Raw genomic sequence first — 16785 nt, 5'->3', positions numbered from 1 at the left:
TCAAGGTAGGGAAAGACTGTTATTCCTAGACGATAGAGGTGGGCACCTACAACTGCCATGTTTTTTGAGAGCAGAAGAAAGGCTGAAGGTTAGGATCCAGTACTGGTAGTGATTGTGATCGAATGCGAAATTCAGAAATCTTTTCCGAGAGGGATGAATTGCTACATGGAAGTAGGCATCTTTGAGGTCAGGAATTACAAATCAGTTCCCGGATTCCATGGAGGGAATTACAGCTGCTAGGGACACCATCTGGAATTTCATGGCTCTGACATACACGTTTAGTTGTCTGAGATCTAGTATTGGCCTCCAACCCCTTTTTTTCTTAAGTATCAAAAAATACCTCGAACAAAATCTTTTTCCTCTGTGCTGAAATGGAACTAGTTTGATGGCCGTGGGACTTAGGAGTAATGTAAACTTCAGTCTCAGCAACAGATTGTGAGAGAGGTCCCTGAAGGGGGAGAAGGGGGCTGGAGGGGGCAGAAGGGAGGGATGAAGGTAAAATGATTTGTGTAACCAGATATAATGGCCTCCAAAACCCATCTGTCCAACATTAAAGCCTCCCATGCCTGTTGGAATAAAGAGAGGTCCTTGTTATATGGAGTAGATTTTAGAATATGCTGTCTCCACCTTTCATTAACTGTGTCCACAACCAAAGAACTTATGAGTCTCTATTTTCACATCTGGTACAAACCCTGGCCAGGATGTAGCATTTTTTTTTTATTGGCATGCTTGCATTTAGGGGGTGCCTTTGCTGGAGTTTGCCAGATGGTCTTAGCTGGCTCAAGAAGAGCTTAGTTCATCAGCAATACCACCTGTGCTGAAGAAGTATGCAATATGTCCAGGAGCCTGTGATGGAAGAAGTCCAGAAATCCCAGCAGAATCTGAAGCAGGTCTACAGCTCACTTCATCAGGTCCTGGAACTCCCAAAAGTCATCAGCTAATGATGGCAGTGGAGGCTTTACTGCTTTATCAGGTGATGAAGAGATATTTGTAAGAGGGGTGACCGCCTAGTACGCCCTCGCCTCTTGCTCCTCGAAGGTCTCCTCTGCTGATTCAGACTGGAGGGAAGGGATGGATGGATAGTACCAGGGAATGAGGTCTTCTGTGTTCCTTATAAGATTGAATCAGGGCCTCTCAAAACTGCTGGCTGTAAATAGCCCACGGGTCCCAAGAAGGCCAATGAGGAGGACCATAAGGCATGGGGAGGAGGGGGAAGTATCCATCATTGATCATCCCAAGTATTAAGATGCAAATGTCTTGTATCCTTTCTTTCTTGCATCTGCAGAGGGAAATAACGACTCCCAGAGTAAACTGGAGAGCCTTGAACTGAAAGCTCTGAGTCTGAATGCTCCTCCACATATTGTACAGAAAGTGACAACCCTTCTTTCTGAATAGTGGAATAGTCTCACTACATGATGTATGCTCTGTGACCTAACAGATCTCACTACTGAGAGGTGTCCAGAGGTCCCAAGGAGGGGAGACTCAGGCTCATTCAGTACCATAAGGTCTTTAGGGTACCACAACTCCTACGGTACTGGGAGCTTGCTACCAATGTCTCTGAGGTGCTGGTGCTGATATTGAGGGTACCACAGATTCCAGTAAGGCTGCTCTCTTCCTATCATGGGCCCTGATGGTGGCAGTAGCGGTCTTCAGTACCATGGCCATTAGCGCAGAAATATGGAACTTAGATGAAGTCTTAGAGTACTCACGTTACCCAAAGTACTCAGAGCCTCAATAGCACTCCTCTCACGGCCTGAGGTTTCCTGTGACAAAATCTTTTTTTGAGGAGGAACTCTTAGTTCTGCTCCTCTTATGCCCCTCCTTAATCTCTGAGTACGAAGCTCTCAGTACTGCTGGCACAGTTATAGTTACCTCACTCAGAGAGTGTTGTATACCATGGTCTTGACGCTGCTTTCATCTTGGAAGCTCTCGGGTGCCATGATCTCAATGTAGATGGGGCACTAACAGAAGCAGAGGGCCCCTGTACATGGGGGTTTTCTGTATCAGGGTCCAAAGCCGGTCTTAAGGCTTGCTCCATCACTAATAGTCTATACTTCATTTCCTTGTTTTTACGGTATCTTCCCTTAAAAGAAGTGCAAATTTTGCACTTGCTGGGAATATGCAAGTCTCCCAAGTAACGTATACCCTGAGAGTGTACACATGAGGGGGAAAGGAGTCCAGGAGAGCTGGCTGTATTTTAAAGAATCCTTATTGAGGTTACAGGGACAAACCATCCCGATGTGTAGAAAGAGTAGCAAATATGGCAGGCGACCAGCTTGGCTTAACAGTGAAATCCTTGCTGAGCTTAAACACAAAAAAGAAGCTTACAAGAAGTGGAAGATTGGACAAATGACCAGTGAAGAGTATAAAAATATTGCTCGGGCATGCAAGAGTGAAATCAGGAAGGCCAAATCACACCTGGAGTTGCAGCTAGCTAGAGATGTCAAGAGTAACAAGAAGGGTTTCTTCAGGTATGTTGGCAACAAGAAGAACGTCAAGGAAAGTGTGGGCCCCTTACTGAATGAGGGAGGCAACCTAGTGACAGAGGATATGGAAAAAGATAATGTACTCAATGCTTTTTTTGCCTTTGTCTTCACAAACAAGGTCAGCTCCCAGACTGCTGCACTGGGCAGCACAGCATGGGGAGGAGGTGACCAACCCTCTGTGGAGAAAGAAGTGGTTCGGGACTATTTAGAAAAGCTGGATGAGCACAAGTCCATGGGGCCAGATGCGCTGCATCCAAGGAGAGTGCTGAAGGAGTTGGCGGCTGTGATTGCAGAGCCATTGGACATTATCTTTGAAAACTCATGGCAATCAGGGGAAGTCCCAGATGACTGGAAAAAGGCTAATGTAATGCCCATCTTTAAAAAAAGGGAAGAGGAGGATCCTGGGAACTACAGGCCAGTCAGCCTCACCTCACTCCCTGGAAAAATCATGGAGCAGGTCCTCAAGGAATCAATTCTGAAGCACTTAGAGGAGAGGAAAGTGATCAGGAACAGTCAGCATGGATTCACCAAGGGAAGTCATGCCTGACTAATCTAATTGCCTTCTATGACGAGATCACTGGCTCTGTGGATGAGGGGAAAGCAGTGGACGTGTTGTTCCTTGACTTTAGCAAAGCTTTTGACATGGTTTCCCACAGTATTCTTGCCAGGAAGTTAAAGAAGTATGGGCTGGATGAATAGACTATAAGGTGGATAAAAAGTTGGCTAGATTGTTGGGCTCAACAGGTAGTGATCAATGGCTCCATGTCTAGTTGGCAGACGGTATCAAGTGGAGTGCCCCAAGGGTCGGTCCTGGGGCCGGTTTTGTTCAATATCTTCATAAATGATCTGGAAGGATGGTGTGGATTGCACCCTCAGCAAGTTTGCAGATGACACTAAACTGGGAGGAGAGGTAGATACGCTGGAGGGTAGGGATAGCATACAGAGGGACCTAGACAAATTGGAGCATTGGGCCAAAAGAAATCTGATGAGGTTCAACAAGGACAAGGGCAGAGTCCTGCACTTAGGACGGAAGAATCCCATGCACCGCTACAGACTAGGGACCGAATGGCTCGGCAGCAGTTCTGCAGAAAAGGACCTAGGGGTTACAGTGGATGAGAAGCTGGATATGAGTCAACAGTGTGCCCTTGTTGCCAAGAACGCCAATGGCATTTTGGGGATTTATAAGTAGGGGCATTACCAGCAGATAGAGGGACGTGATCGTTGCCTCACCAATGTCGAATAGAGGAGCTCATCTGGAGTACTGTGTCCAGTTTTGGGCCTCACACTACAAGAAGGATGTGGAAAAATTGGAAAACATCCAGCAGAGGGCAACAAAAATGATTAGGGGACTGGAACACATGACTTATGAGGAGAGGCTGAGGGAACTGGGATTGTTTATCTGCAGAAGAGAAGAATGAGGGGGGATCTGATAGTTGTTTTCAACTACCTTAAAGGGGGTTCCAAAGAGGATGGATCTAGACTGTTCTCAGTGGTAGCAGATGACAGAATGAGGAGTAATGGTCTCAAGTTGCAGTGGGGGAGGTTTAGGTTGGATATTAGGAAAAACTTTTTCACTAGGAGGGTGGTGAAGCACTGGAATGTGTTAGTTAGGGAGGTGGTGGAATCTCCTTCCCTAGAAGTTTTTAAGGTCAGGCTTGTCAAAGCCCTGGCTGGGATGATTTAGTTGGGGATTGGTCCTGCTTTGAGCAGAGGGTTGGACTAGATGACCTCCTGATGTCCCTGATATTCTCTGATTATAATGCCCATTGCTGATGGGAATGGCTTCTTAACAGAAAAGGCGCCTTTTAAAATCTGGGGAGCCCAACCTCCCAGATCCCCCCCAACCCCCAAAAAAGAATTGTACACCCCCTCAGTAAGAGAAAAACAATTGGGGGAGTGGAGGGGAAGGAGTAGAAAACACGAAGAACAGTTCCAACAACTATAAGATACTAAGTATTCTATAAATTGCTAAAGAACTAACACTATATACTATTCTAACTCTAGAGAAAACAAGAACACACTGAACTCCATGTCTGGCTGAAGGGGGTTGAAAAGGAACTGCTGAAAAGGCTGTAAGGCTGCACATCCCTATATAGCCTCGGTATAGGACACAAGGATGGGTAAGGAACATGCACAGATCAAATGGGCACTGCTACCAAAAGTCTCTAATGAAAGGCACAGAGAGCACACATACTTGAAGTAGAGCACCCACAGGTACACTACTCAAAGAAGGAATAAAATTCCTAGCAGAATATCAGATTATATGAAAAGTTTCAGTCAGAACAAGTATTTATAGCAGAATTATAAACTGGAAATCTGAATTCATAACATTAAATCCACCACCAACAACACAACCATGAAACTAATGTAACTATAATACAGCATGTTGTATTTAACACCAATTCAAATAGTTGAAACATGAAATACTGTTTTATTTGCACATCCTTATTGCATATTGTAAAAGTTCTTCCTTGCATGAGTTCTATGACATCATAGTAGAATAAATCAAAAGGTGTTTTAACAAAATGTACAATAAAAACTACAAGATGTACAATTCTTAGCACCTTGTGCATGTTGTATAATTATCTTTCTTTATAAATTTCCAGATTTCTAATTCATTTTGTTAGCTACCTATATAGAGTATCATAAATTAACAACTTCTACATATTCGTTTTTAATACTGAAAGGGTAACTTCCTATAAAGCAATCATTTCACATAACTTGTTTTTTCTTCACGTGGTATGTTCAACACAAAGTATGGACAAAAACTTTGTAAATTTTGCCTCATTTATTACATATTTTGTATGCTTCTTGTCCCTATTTTAATAATCTCATACAGAATTAAATTTAATGCTAGGATACACTAAATCATCAGCTTAATTAAGCATGGTATACTATTTCAGCCAGAAATGACAAGAAAAATATTGCTTGCCAGCAGTTTCCAGTTCATGGAGCCAGTCATCAATCAACACAGCTGGCTAGCATAAATTAGGAGAGATTAAGGGCTGTGCTAGATGGTTGCATTCCCGCAAAACTAATTCCAGTGATGAAGGAGTCCAAGTGAGAGGATCTATATGTGCCTCAAACACTCACATAATCCAGAGCAGCATCAGTATTAGTGCCAAAGTAAATCTCATGTGAACTTCATCTCTTATCCAGATACTCTCACAATTTACATACCTTTATTATCTGCATTACAACAGCACTCAGAATGTGCTATGTGCTTTCCACATGTAGAGTAGGATGCAAACCTCACCATGAAGAGTTCGCAATCCAAGAGGATGAGCAATGCACACAAAAGCGTGCCAGGATATAAAACAATCACTTTAAAACTATTTTAAATTAAGCATCACTTATCCTCCACCACCCACATCGAGCCACTATCAGCCTTACTGCTCCTATCACTATATCAAGACCTCCATCAACAGGTAAAGGAAAAACAGAAATCAACAGCGCTCTTTCCATGGAGAGAAAAGGAGATGCCACTAGGACAAACTATTGTGGAGGGAGAAGAAACAATTATGAAAGGAGTGAGGAGCCACTACCAGTCTCTCTGTACATACAGGGGATAAACAGAAAAGCTACATTTGTCTCAGAAATTCACAAAGAAAGCTGCTGCTTCAAGGACTGCTTACAGGTCAGAGGAACTGCTACTACCTCTACCTTGCCTTACTTTTCTCTACCTCACCTGAGGTGAGTACCCTAGAAAGTTAAGAGATGACTGCAGACAACAATCAAACTTTATTTCCTCAGGAACTTCTTGAATTTCCTAAATTTAAACTGAAAGTATACTTCCATACTAAGGAAAGGAAGTAGTAACGGTGAGGCCAACAATTTTAACCTTATAACCTTGTAGGAAACTGAGCTCCATGTCTTTGAACTGCTATAAACTAAACTGCCTAGACACTACAATGATGGGCACTTCAAAAACATATCTTGTAATTAGATACAACAAAAAATAGGAAAAGGCAGAAGTGAGAGAGGGTGATTAGAGCTGAAAGTCTAAGACAAAGAAGGGAATTATAAAAATTAAATTAAATTTTGCACATCGGAACAGGAAGAACTGTTCCATATGTAGGGAACAGCAAAAAAATACAGAAAGTTGAGTGGGAGGAGACCAGGCAGAGCAAGTATGTTGGGCAAAAAAAGAGGTTACAAATGTGAACAGGGGAAGTAGAAGCAGAGCTGTGTAGATTACTGAAATAAAACAAACACTGTGGGGTAATTACTAGATAGATTATATATATACATAAAATCTCTTCTATCATTTTGATATAATGTAATAGCAATATATAGAAAAAAAATCTTCTTTGCTCTCATCAATGGACAAGTGTGCTAGGCTTCAAATTTCATATTATAGTCTGTAACAGTTACCTGTATATTGACTCTTTCAATCACACAAGAAAGAACATGAAGAACATGCATCTTTGTGTCACATTCTGTGACTTCTTGAAGTAGCTGAAAGAGTAGAGTGAACATGGATTCCAGATACTACAATAAAAAGAAATTCAAAAACTATGGATTAGTTAGATTATCAAGAATACAAATAGAAATATAAAATAGCAATTTTCTTATCTGCCTACAGCACTGCCCTGAAATTTCTCATGAACTTTTAGTGTGTTGGAAGTCCTGCAACATGTTGGTCTTGCATTTCGAAAAATAGTCTAATACATGTTGACCACTCATAATCCAAAATTGAACTTTAAAAAGTTTCAGTACCTAACATGTACTAGGCTTGCAAAAGAATTCAAGTGTGGGACCAGTTTCAATAAGCTTTGCTCTCAGGTTTAAATGTATTAAAATTACTTCAAAGTTTAAATTCCTAAAAGTTGGAAGCTATCAGCATCTCTGGAGGTAATGATATTCAGAGGCCACTTTATCTAGGGGAAAACGAGGCAACTGCCTAGGGCAGCAGGGGCCAAACTTGAGCAGCGCTGTAACCCTGTGCACCAGGTCACAATGCCACTCTCAGATTTGGCCTGGCTGCCCCTTTGTCATGACAAAGAAGCAGCTGGGCCAAACCTTAGTGAGTGGTGCTGCAAGGCCCCCTCTCCAGTTATACTACCATAACCACCAAAAGACCAGAATACTCACTGCAATCGCCCTCCCCCCAACCCCGAAAGTCCTATGTATGCCCTTCCCCACAATTTAGAGTCTATTCTAGTGGGTGGCAGGGATGGGTGGCACACAGAAGTTTTGCATAGGGCAGCAGATTCTCTTAAGCAGTCTCTGATAATTTGCTAGAGGTCTGGCAAAAGTTATAAACTTTGACAAAAATTTTGTGTCCTAAAGTTATTAATGATGACATTTTTCTTACTTATCCCAACAGTTTCAAACAGCTAAACCAAAAATACCAAACGCATAATGCATGTAGACACAAGTGGTCAACAGTATAAATTATAAGATGATACTTTTTATAGCTCATCAAATATATCACACCAAAAGAATATGAATTGAAACAGACAACAATCTACTGTACAGTAATTACTATCTCATTATTTATTTACTGCCAACACTGTGTTCACGAAGATAAATGCTGCGGAAATTTTGCTACATTCCTAATATATTGCATTACACCAAACAACTGCAATTAATATTTCTGGCAAAGGGTAGTTTAGGAAGCAGTGTGTGCAGGAAGCAGCTCTGAAGGGAAATCAGGTATAAGTGGAAGAGGTAATTTAGTGAAGACTGGCCCCCATACTTGGAATAATGTTTAATCTCAGATGTGTGGTAACTGTGGTAATGACAAGGTGTGTATCTGTGGGTGGAAGAGTGGAGTATATATGTATTGTCAGGAGGCTTTTCCTTGCTTCTGCATCAGGTAAGATGTGTGTGTGGAAACCTTAACTGTTGCACAATAAAGTCTCTGTGCAACAAAAGAATAGCTTTTTTCTTGTTACTGAAGTTAAATAAATACAGCAACTATTGAACAGTTTATTCTGAAACGGAACTGGAATGTGGTTTCTTTCCCTCCCTTCCTCTACCCACACAAGCACTCACACTCACATAAATGCCCTTACCGGTAAAAACTGGTCAGTTCTAAACTCAAAGTCATCTACAGGTGAACAATAGTTAAAGAAAAACTGAAGATTGAACACCATTATTACAATATCTTTGACTCAATCTGATATTCAACTGTTAGTGAGGCTACACAATTACTATTAAAATGTGAATTATTAATGATCAAAAATCATTAATTTCCAGTAGCTTTGAATAAAGCAATAATAAAATAGAAAATTGTAGTTAATGAAAAGGATATTTAACTTCAGTGTTGTAGCTGTCTCAATGCGGACCTGAAAGACAAAAATCAGGAAATACCATGCTGTTACCCTTATTAAATATTACTTTGATTATCTCACAGAAGCTAGTGTAATATTTTCAGATCTGAAATTGTTAAGCTTTCACATATACTCTACATGTTTCCAGAGATAAAATAAAATTAATTTAACCCTGACATATTTCTGTATTTTCCCAGGGTTTTTAGCTTTATATTGTTATATTTATAAGGAGCAGTTTTTGCATAAATTAGAATTTTTCAGGATTTAAAAAATGACTACAAATTGCCAAGAACCACACCACCTGCAGGACCTGCTCAGCATTCCCTACTCAGGCAAAACACTCAGTTAAGTCAAAAAGAAAAGGAGTACTTGTGGCACCTTAGAGACTAACCAATTTATTAGAGCATAAGCTTTCGTGAGCTACAGCTCACTTCCTCAGATGCATATTGTGGAAACTGCAGCAGGCTTTATATATACACAGAGAATATGAAACAATACCTATTCCCACCCCACTGTCCTGCTGGTAATAGCTTATCTAAAGTGATCATCAGGTGGGCCATTTCCAGCACAAATCCAGGTTTTCTCACCCTCCACCCCCCCACACAAATTCACTCTCCTGCTGGTGATAGCCCATCCAAAGTGACAACTCTTTACACAATGTGCATGACAATCAAGTTGGGCTATTTCCTGCACAAATCCAGGTTTTCTCACATCCCCCCCACCCCCATACACACACAAACTCACTCTCCTGCTGGTAATAGCTAATCCAAACTGACCACTCTTCAAGTTAAAATCCAAGTTAAACCAGAACATCTGGGGGGGGAGGGGGGTAGGAAAAAACAAGAGGAAACAGGCTACCTTGCATAATGACTTAGCCACTCCAAGTCTCCATTTAAGCCTAAATTAACAGTATCCAATTTGCAAATGAATTCCAATTCAGCAGTTTCTCGCTGGAGTCTGGATTTGAAGTTTTTTTGTTGTAAGATAGCGACCTTCATGTCTGTGATCACGTGACCAGAGAGATTGAAGTGTTCTCCGACTGGTTTATGAATGTTATAATTCTTGACATCTGATTTGTGTCCATTTATTCTTTTACGTAGAGACTGTCCAGTTTGACCAATGTACATGGCAGAGGGGCATTGCTGGCACATGATGGCATATATCACATTGGTGGATGTGCAGGTGAACGAGCCTCTGATAGTGTGGCTGATGTTATTAGGCCCTGTGATGGTGTCCCCTGAATAGATATGTGGGCACAATTGGCAACGGGCTTTGTTGCAAGGATAAGTTCCTGGGTTAGTGGTTCTGTTGTGTGGTATGTGGTTGTTGGTGAGTATTTGCTTCAGGTTGCGGGGCTGTCTGTAGGCAAGGACTGGCCTGTCTCCCAAGATTTGTGATGATCACTTTAGATAAGCTATTACCAGCAGGACAGTGGGGTGGGAATAGGTATTGTTTCATATTCTCTGTGTATATATAAAGCCTGCTGCAGTTTCCATGATATGCATCTGAGGAAGTGAGCTGTAGCTCATGAAAGCTTATGCTCTAATAAATTGGTTAGTCTCTAAGGTGCCACAAGTACTCCTTTTCTTTTTGCGAATACAGACTAACACGGCTGTTACTCTGAAATCAGTTAAGTCAAGTAAAGACTCAGAAGCAGGCCCTATGGCTGTGATGAGAATTCTTGAGATAGAGGGGATCACCTGTTTCTGGGATGGTTCTCATGGGCTACCACCAACAAACCAACTACAGGGCCATGAACACCCTATTTCCAAGTATTCAGACAATTATGAGAAGTAGCAGTCAAGGAAGCATTAACTGCAACCTCGGCCATAACCAGTTACACTCAGCCCTACCCCATCTAGATGGTAAGACAGAACACTGGGACCCCTACTAACAGAGAAAATTTAAAGATTTTATTGCCTCACCTTATACCAGGGGTGGCCAACCTGACCCTGAGAAGGAGCCAGAATTTACCAATGTACATTGCCAAAGACCCACAGTAATACGTCAGAAGCCCCCCAACAGTTCTAACCCCCACCGCTCCCAGCGCCTCCTGCCCACTGGCAGCCCTGCCAGTCAGCGCCTCCCTCTCCCTCCTGATCAGCTGTTTCGTGGCATGCAGGAGGATCTGAGGAGGGAGGGGGAGGAGCAAGGGCATGGCAGGATCGGGGGGGGGGCAAGGAGAGGTGGAGTGGGGGCAGGGCCTGGGGCAGAGCTATTAATAGCCTAACTACTTTTAAGGTGAATAAAGGTAACAAAACAAACACTACTTATGCGAATGACACAGATAAGGAAGGGACAACTGCTCATTGCATCTGAGGCCAAAGGCGATTGAGAAGGAAGTGAGGGAGACCATGAGGGAGGGAGGGCACATGCATGGGCTCAATGGGACACTGCTACCAAAAATCTCTGATTAGATGCGCAGGGGCACATACAAACCTACAGTGGAGCTCCCATAAGGACACTACTCGAAGAAGAACTGAGACACACCCTCAAGGAAGGGCAGGTGCTAGCCAAAATAGCAGTAGTCTACCACTGGGTTGCCCCACTGGTGGAATAATAACTTGGTGATCGATTTCAGCAGTGACCACTTGCGTCTCTTTCTGAGTGGTTATTCCAGTTAGCGACCATGGAAATAAGATGGTGGTCTCCATCTTTGAGGTGGCTGGTACCCGAAGGGTTTATGGTATGGTGTGAGAGTGTAAATTCCCTGGGATCTAAGGGTCACACTCCAATTAGTAAGGGAATGGAGTGCCTCATCCATTCGGATGCTGAATAGGGTCCAGGCCCTCAAAGAGTACAACCTCAACTGTCAGCTGGACCTGTTTTGGGATTCCAGACTCCTGTTACAAGGAACCACAGAGCATTTTGACTGCTGTAGTCATGGACTGAATGGCCGCATCGGACATGTCCATTACTACCACTACTGATCTTTTTGGCTCGCACCTGCCATTCCTTGAAGATGTCTCTCAATTCCCCCCTGCATTCCAGCAGGAGCTAAGAGAGGAAAGATGTCATCCTTTCCCACATTAAAAAACTGTATTTTGTGAACAGGGTCTGGCAGTTTGCAATGCTGAATTGTATGATGCTGATTAATAGGCCTTTTGACTAAAGAGGTCCAGTTTCTTGGAATCCTTGTCTTTGGAGTCCTCTCAGTGGATCTGGTCTCTCAGACTGCAGAAATGGCAAGAGACCCTGGTGTTGGATACATGTAGAACTGCTCAAAGTTCATACGTGGGACTTGGTAGCACTTTTCTACTCACTTTGAAGTTGGGGAAGAGAGGCCAGGGCATGGCATAGACCCTTCCCTAGGTCCAATATATCCTCACTGATTGGAAAAATAAGACTTCTGGGCACTGAGGAGCTAAGGTTATCAAACAGGTTGTGCATAATCTCTTGGATCACCATTGCCTCGATAGCCAAGACTTTTGCTATTCTTTAGAGAAGTTCTTCGAAGGCCTGAAAATCATTGATGGCTGGTGTCGGGGCCAATGTGACAGCTTCATCAGGGAGGAGAGGGATTCTTTTGGCAGGCAGGAGAAGGTAACTGAAGTGTCTCTCAAGCCACCTTTGCTTCTTCACCAGAACTCCTCCAGTTTCGATGAAGGTGCTCTACCTACCAAAGCCAATAAAGACTGGGACTGCCTCTTGGGACATATGAAGGGGCTCCACTCTGGGACTTAATGCATTGGGAGCCCATGATGGGGCTCTTCTAAGATAACCATCTCTCAGGAGAGGGTTCCATGCTTGAAGTGAGGAAGGAAGAAAAACATGGGGTCACAAACCATAAGTACATCTCCAGGAACTGCAGTGCAGCTGGATGTAGTTCCAGCGCTGATGTTGCTGGTGCCAGTACATAAGATATCACTTTTGATGGCAAGAGGAGGTGTAAAAGTGGATCCTCTAAAGTGTACCTCTGTATCAGAAGTGGCTTAGTGGTCATTCCAGAATCAGTACCAAGGACTATCTCAGCACTGATGTTCGTATTAGTGCCACAGGTTCTCAAGCCTTCTTCATAGATAGTGGCTTGCTACCATCCCTCAACATTGTACAGGATTTAGAGGGTTTATCTCTGGCCCTCAACTCCTTGAGTAATGGTCATGTTGACCTGTTCTAAACTGTGTTTTCTCGCAGTGTGGAAGCATCATTCAGCACCTGAAGGGGACAGCACTGAGGGCTTCTGCTTGGGAGATGGTGCCGAGGTTGATGTGGTCACAGCACTGGGGATCCTAGCAACAGTGCCAATGGTCTTGGCATTCTTAGTTTTCTGCTCCTTGCTGGAGACAAGGCAGGGTGACTAGCAGCTACGGCATTTGTCAAATATAATCTCCTTGGCTCCAGTTTGAAGGACAACTACTCTCCAGAATCAGATGTGATCTCCAGGCATTGCTCCAAGAGGTTTAGTTTGACTTTTGTATCTCAAAATTTCTGGGTCCAGAATGAGAAGCAGCAATAGGTGGAACACCTATCAAGAATATATTCCTCCTTGAGGCAGAAGAGGCATCTGCTGTGTACATCGATTAAGGGCATCAGATCATCTCAGGGAGGACACAGCTTAAATGCAGTGGGTTTAGCAATGGGGTTGACATGAAGCGTCCACACCGACAAATGAGGGCATGCAGGGGATGGGGTGTCAATGGATTTACCATAAATTTGGCCCTCAATTCAAAAATATTCATTTAACAGTGATAATTCATGATAAATATTTTAACAATTTAATAACTTCAGTTTGCATAGAAATTTTTAAAGTATTGACAAATTGCAGATGATCTGTGTGCACCTTCTCTTCAAATCTGTTCTAATGAAGTCAATTAAAAATATATACTTCATTCACTATAGCATTCACGATTCATGCTGGAAGAGACAAGACCTTTGGAAATGATAGTATGTGATCATGTGAAATCTTAACTATTGCATTTCCTGGCTTGAATGCTTTGCACCATTAATTTTCCATTAACAAAGTTTTGACTTATTTCCTAGTTTTTAATGAAAAAAATCAAACACATTTTATTTGCCTAGAACGCCAAAACTGAAACAAGGTTTTCATTCATCTTAGCTACTAATCTCAGAGTCTTGGTTATATCGGTACCCAGGAGCCAGAAGTCACCACTTTTCTGTATATGATCTAAAATTCCACATACAAGTGAGGAAACAACAACACTTTTCTTTTTTTAAAGCTATCCTGAGATCTGTTTAAACAATTATTAAAAATTTACTGTGCAAGCATCTCATCCTAACATTCGTGGCCTTGAACAACTCCCCCACACCTTCAGTCTGTTCTCATTTCTTCAATATCAAGTCTGACTCCCTTCAGTCTACCAATGCCTTAAACATCATTGTATATATTGCTGAAATAAGACTTCTTTTAAATACCTGTCACTATTTCATTACTAACTAATTTATGAGTGATGTAAATAGTATTTCAGTGGAAACTGCCAATACTGGTGATGTGAGTTAAGACAAAGAATGCAGCTTCTATTGAAAAAACACATTGAAAAGCAGAAATTTCCAAAACTGTTGTAAGATTAGATCATTTTAAATAAGTAATTTTAAGATGGTTTAACTGTGAACCAAAAAGGCAATAAAAATAAATCTTTCTTACAAATTTTAAAGCTAAAGTTTTCTTACATATTCAAATAGGAGCCTAATTCTCTGACTCCAGTCCACATCAGACTGTCAATGACAACAGCTTGAAATAATATGCAAACTAGATATTATTAACTTGGGTTTGAATAGAGACTGGGAGTGGCTGGGTCATTACACATATTGAATCTATTTCCCCATGTTAAGTATCCTCACTCCTTCTTATCAACTGTCTAAATGGGCCATTTTGATTATCACTACAAAAGTTTTTTCTCCTGCTGATAATAGCTCATCTTAATTAATTAGCCTCTTACTCCACTTTTTCATGTTCTCTGTATGTGTGTGTGTGTGTGTGTGTGTGTATATATCTTCTTACTGTATGTTCCATTCTATGCATCTGCATGAAGTGGACTGTAGCCTACGAAAGCTTATGCTCAAATAAATTTGTTAGTCTCTAAGGTGCAACAAGTACTCCTGTTCTTTTAACAGCTTCCTAGTGAACTGTTAATTACTCTTTATTATATTTAAGATACTTAAAATATTTTAGTGGTTTATTCTTGGTAGCTAGATGTAGGGATAAGAAAGAAAATTACTTATAGTAACTGTTGTTCTTCAAGAATGTTCCCTCTCTATATCCATACTTCTGAGGTTAAGGTGTCTGTACTGCAAGCCACTGCAATCTTCAGATGAGCAGAGTCTATCAGGGCATTTCCCTTCTAGTCAGCTCCTGCTCATGGAGGGCTCTGAGGGTATAAAAAAAGCAAGTGGCCCCATATGCCCTTAAGTTCCTTCCACTAACTCAGGGATTCTCCTAAGGCTCTGGAGAAGTGGGGAAGGTGAGCAAAGAGTGTGAATATGCTAGCTCAAGATTCTGGAAGAACAAGAGTTAATGGTACATAACTTCTCTTTCTTTAAGTGGCCTCTACACAGTGAGGCTTGTGGGAGGTTACCAAGCACCATAATGCCCAGTAAAGTGAGGCAAGGCATTTTAAGCAAACAAGGACTGTAGACCTGCCAAAATGAGCATCAGCACTGGATGGCAGGTCAAGAGGATTAGAAATGACTGATTTCACTCTTTCAGATCAGATCTCAGGTGAGAGATAAAATTAAAGCCCATATACTGCTTCAAAAGCAGCTTTGCAAAATGTCCTTGTACAGTGGGAGACCTGGATTGGCACGCAACTTTTCCACCAGGCTAGCTGTAGACTCTTTGCATTTCCCTGAACTAGTCAAAGGAACTTAAGGGAATTTGGGGCCACTTGCTCTCTTAGGATCCTCCATTAGTGGGAGATGACTAGAAGAGAAATGGTCCCAATAAAGTCTGCTCATCAGAATAAAAGGAATTCAAAAATAGAGACGGCATTTAAAACAATAATCTAATCTACTACCAACTAATCTGTGTGGGGAACTGACTGAAAGCAACCCTGTAATTTACACCCTACACACTACTGTAATAATCTTTGTACAAAATATGCTTTGTGAGGTATCATTTGAAAACTAATAACTGACTGGTGAAGAATATCACAGTGAAATGTATATAGCAATATTATATGTAAAGTTATGAATTCCCCCGTATGTTATTAGCACATGTTCAAAACCATACAGCCCTGCCTAGATAGAAGTTTTTAAACAAGCCTATCCTAAATAAAGGAAGGTGTGTTTACCTCAGTTTAACCAGAAGTAGTAAACACGGACCTCGAGACAGCAGGGGGAGGAGATGGCAGGAAACAGAACAATTTGGATTTCAGAAAACACACATGGTAAAAGAAAGAGCATGAAGACTCCTATATCACCAGACTCCATGTCACCTTCTATACTGCTTGAATAAACTTTACTTTGAAGGGTAACTGTTGAAATATCCACTTAAAAGATTCACTGGACTATAACAGAAAGGGGCAGAGAACCCCAAGTTCACTCTCTTTCACCTAAGACGACAAAGGCATGAGCACTTTTGGGCCTCTGGGAGAGATTCCAACCAACGAAAGGGTCAGTCGCTATCTTGCTGCAAGATTGTGGGTGAGAAAGCCATCTTAAACAAAGCCTTGAACCAAAATTTGCCAGATGACGTTTTAGACTTTTAGCCATGTTTTCACTTTTATTTGCTTATAATCACTTCTAACTTAATCTCAAACTTGAATTCATTTAAAATTCTATTTTATTTGTTAATAAACTTGTTTTTATCTTTAATAAGACAATCCAGTTCTGTGCTTAAATTGAACTGTTTTGTAACTCCAGTTAAAGTAGCAAACTGCTGAATATTGTCTCCTTAAAGGGGCAACAGATCATAATATCTGAACGGTTGAAGAAAGGGCTGGATAGTGCAGAACACGTTTTTGGAAAGTTTGGGACTGAGTGTGTGTTGAGGTCGTCCTGAAAGCAGTAACCAAGGCTGGTGGAAGCCACTATAACTGGTGTGTTGCTGATTGGCTGGTAGGCCA

At 41.7% G+C, this 16785-nt stretch overlaps 1 protein-coding gene across 6 annotated transcripts in view; it reads right to left on the bottom strand.

The window, feature by feature from the left end:
- Positions 1–16785, bottom strand: part of IPO11 (importin 11) — a 297144-nt gene that overhangs the window by 175598 nt on the left and 104761 nt on the right. For all 6 annotated transcript variants that reach the window (XM_084627945.1, XM_084627946.1, XM_084627942.1 and 3 more), the window contains exons 18-20: positions 8746–8779; positions 8507–8547; positions 6861–6977 (exon numbers count right to left, since the gene is read on the bottom strand). In XM_084627945.1, the coding sequence (XP_084484071.1) occupies positions 6861–6977; positions 8507–8547; positions 8746–8779 (192 nt within the window). The remainder of the gene's footprint in view (positions 1–6860; positions 6978–8506; positions 8548–8745; positions 8780–16785) is intronic.

This window comes from Lepidochelys olivacea (assembly GCF_965140295.1).
Source record: "Lepidochelys olivacea isolate rLepOli2 genome assembly, chromosome: 5".
Lineage (NCBI taxonomy): Eukaryota > Metazoa > Chordata > Testudines > Cheloniidae > Lepidochelys > Lepidochelys olivacea.
This window is presented reverse-complemented; position numbering and strand designations above follow the sequence as displayed.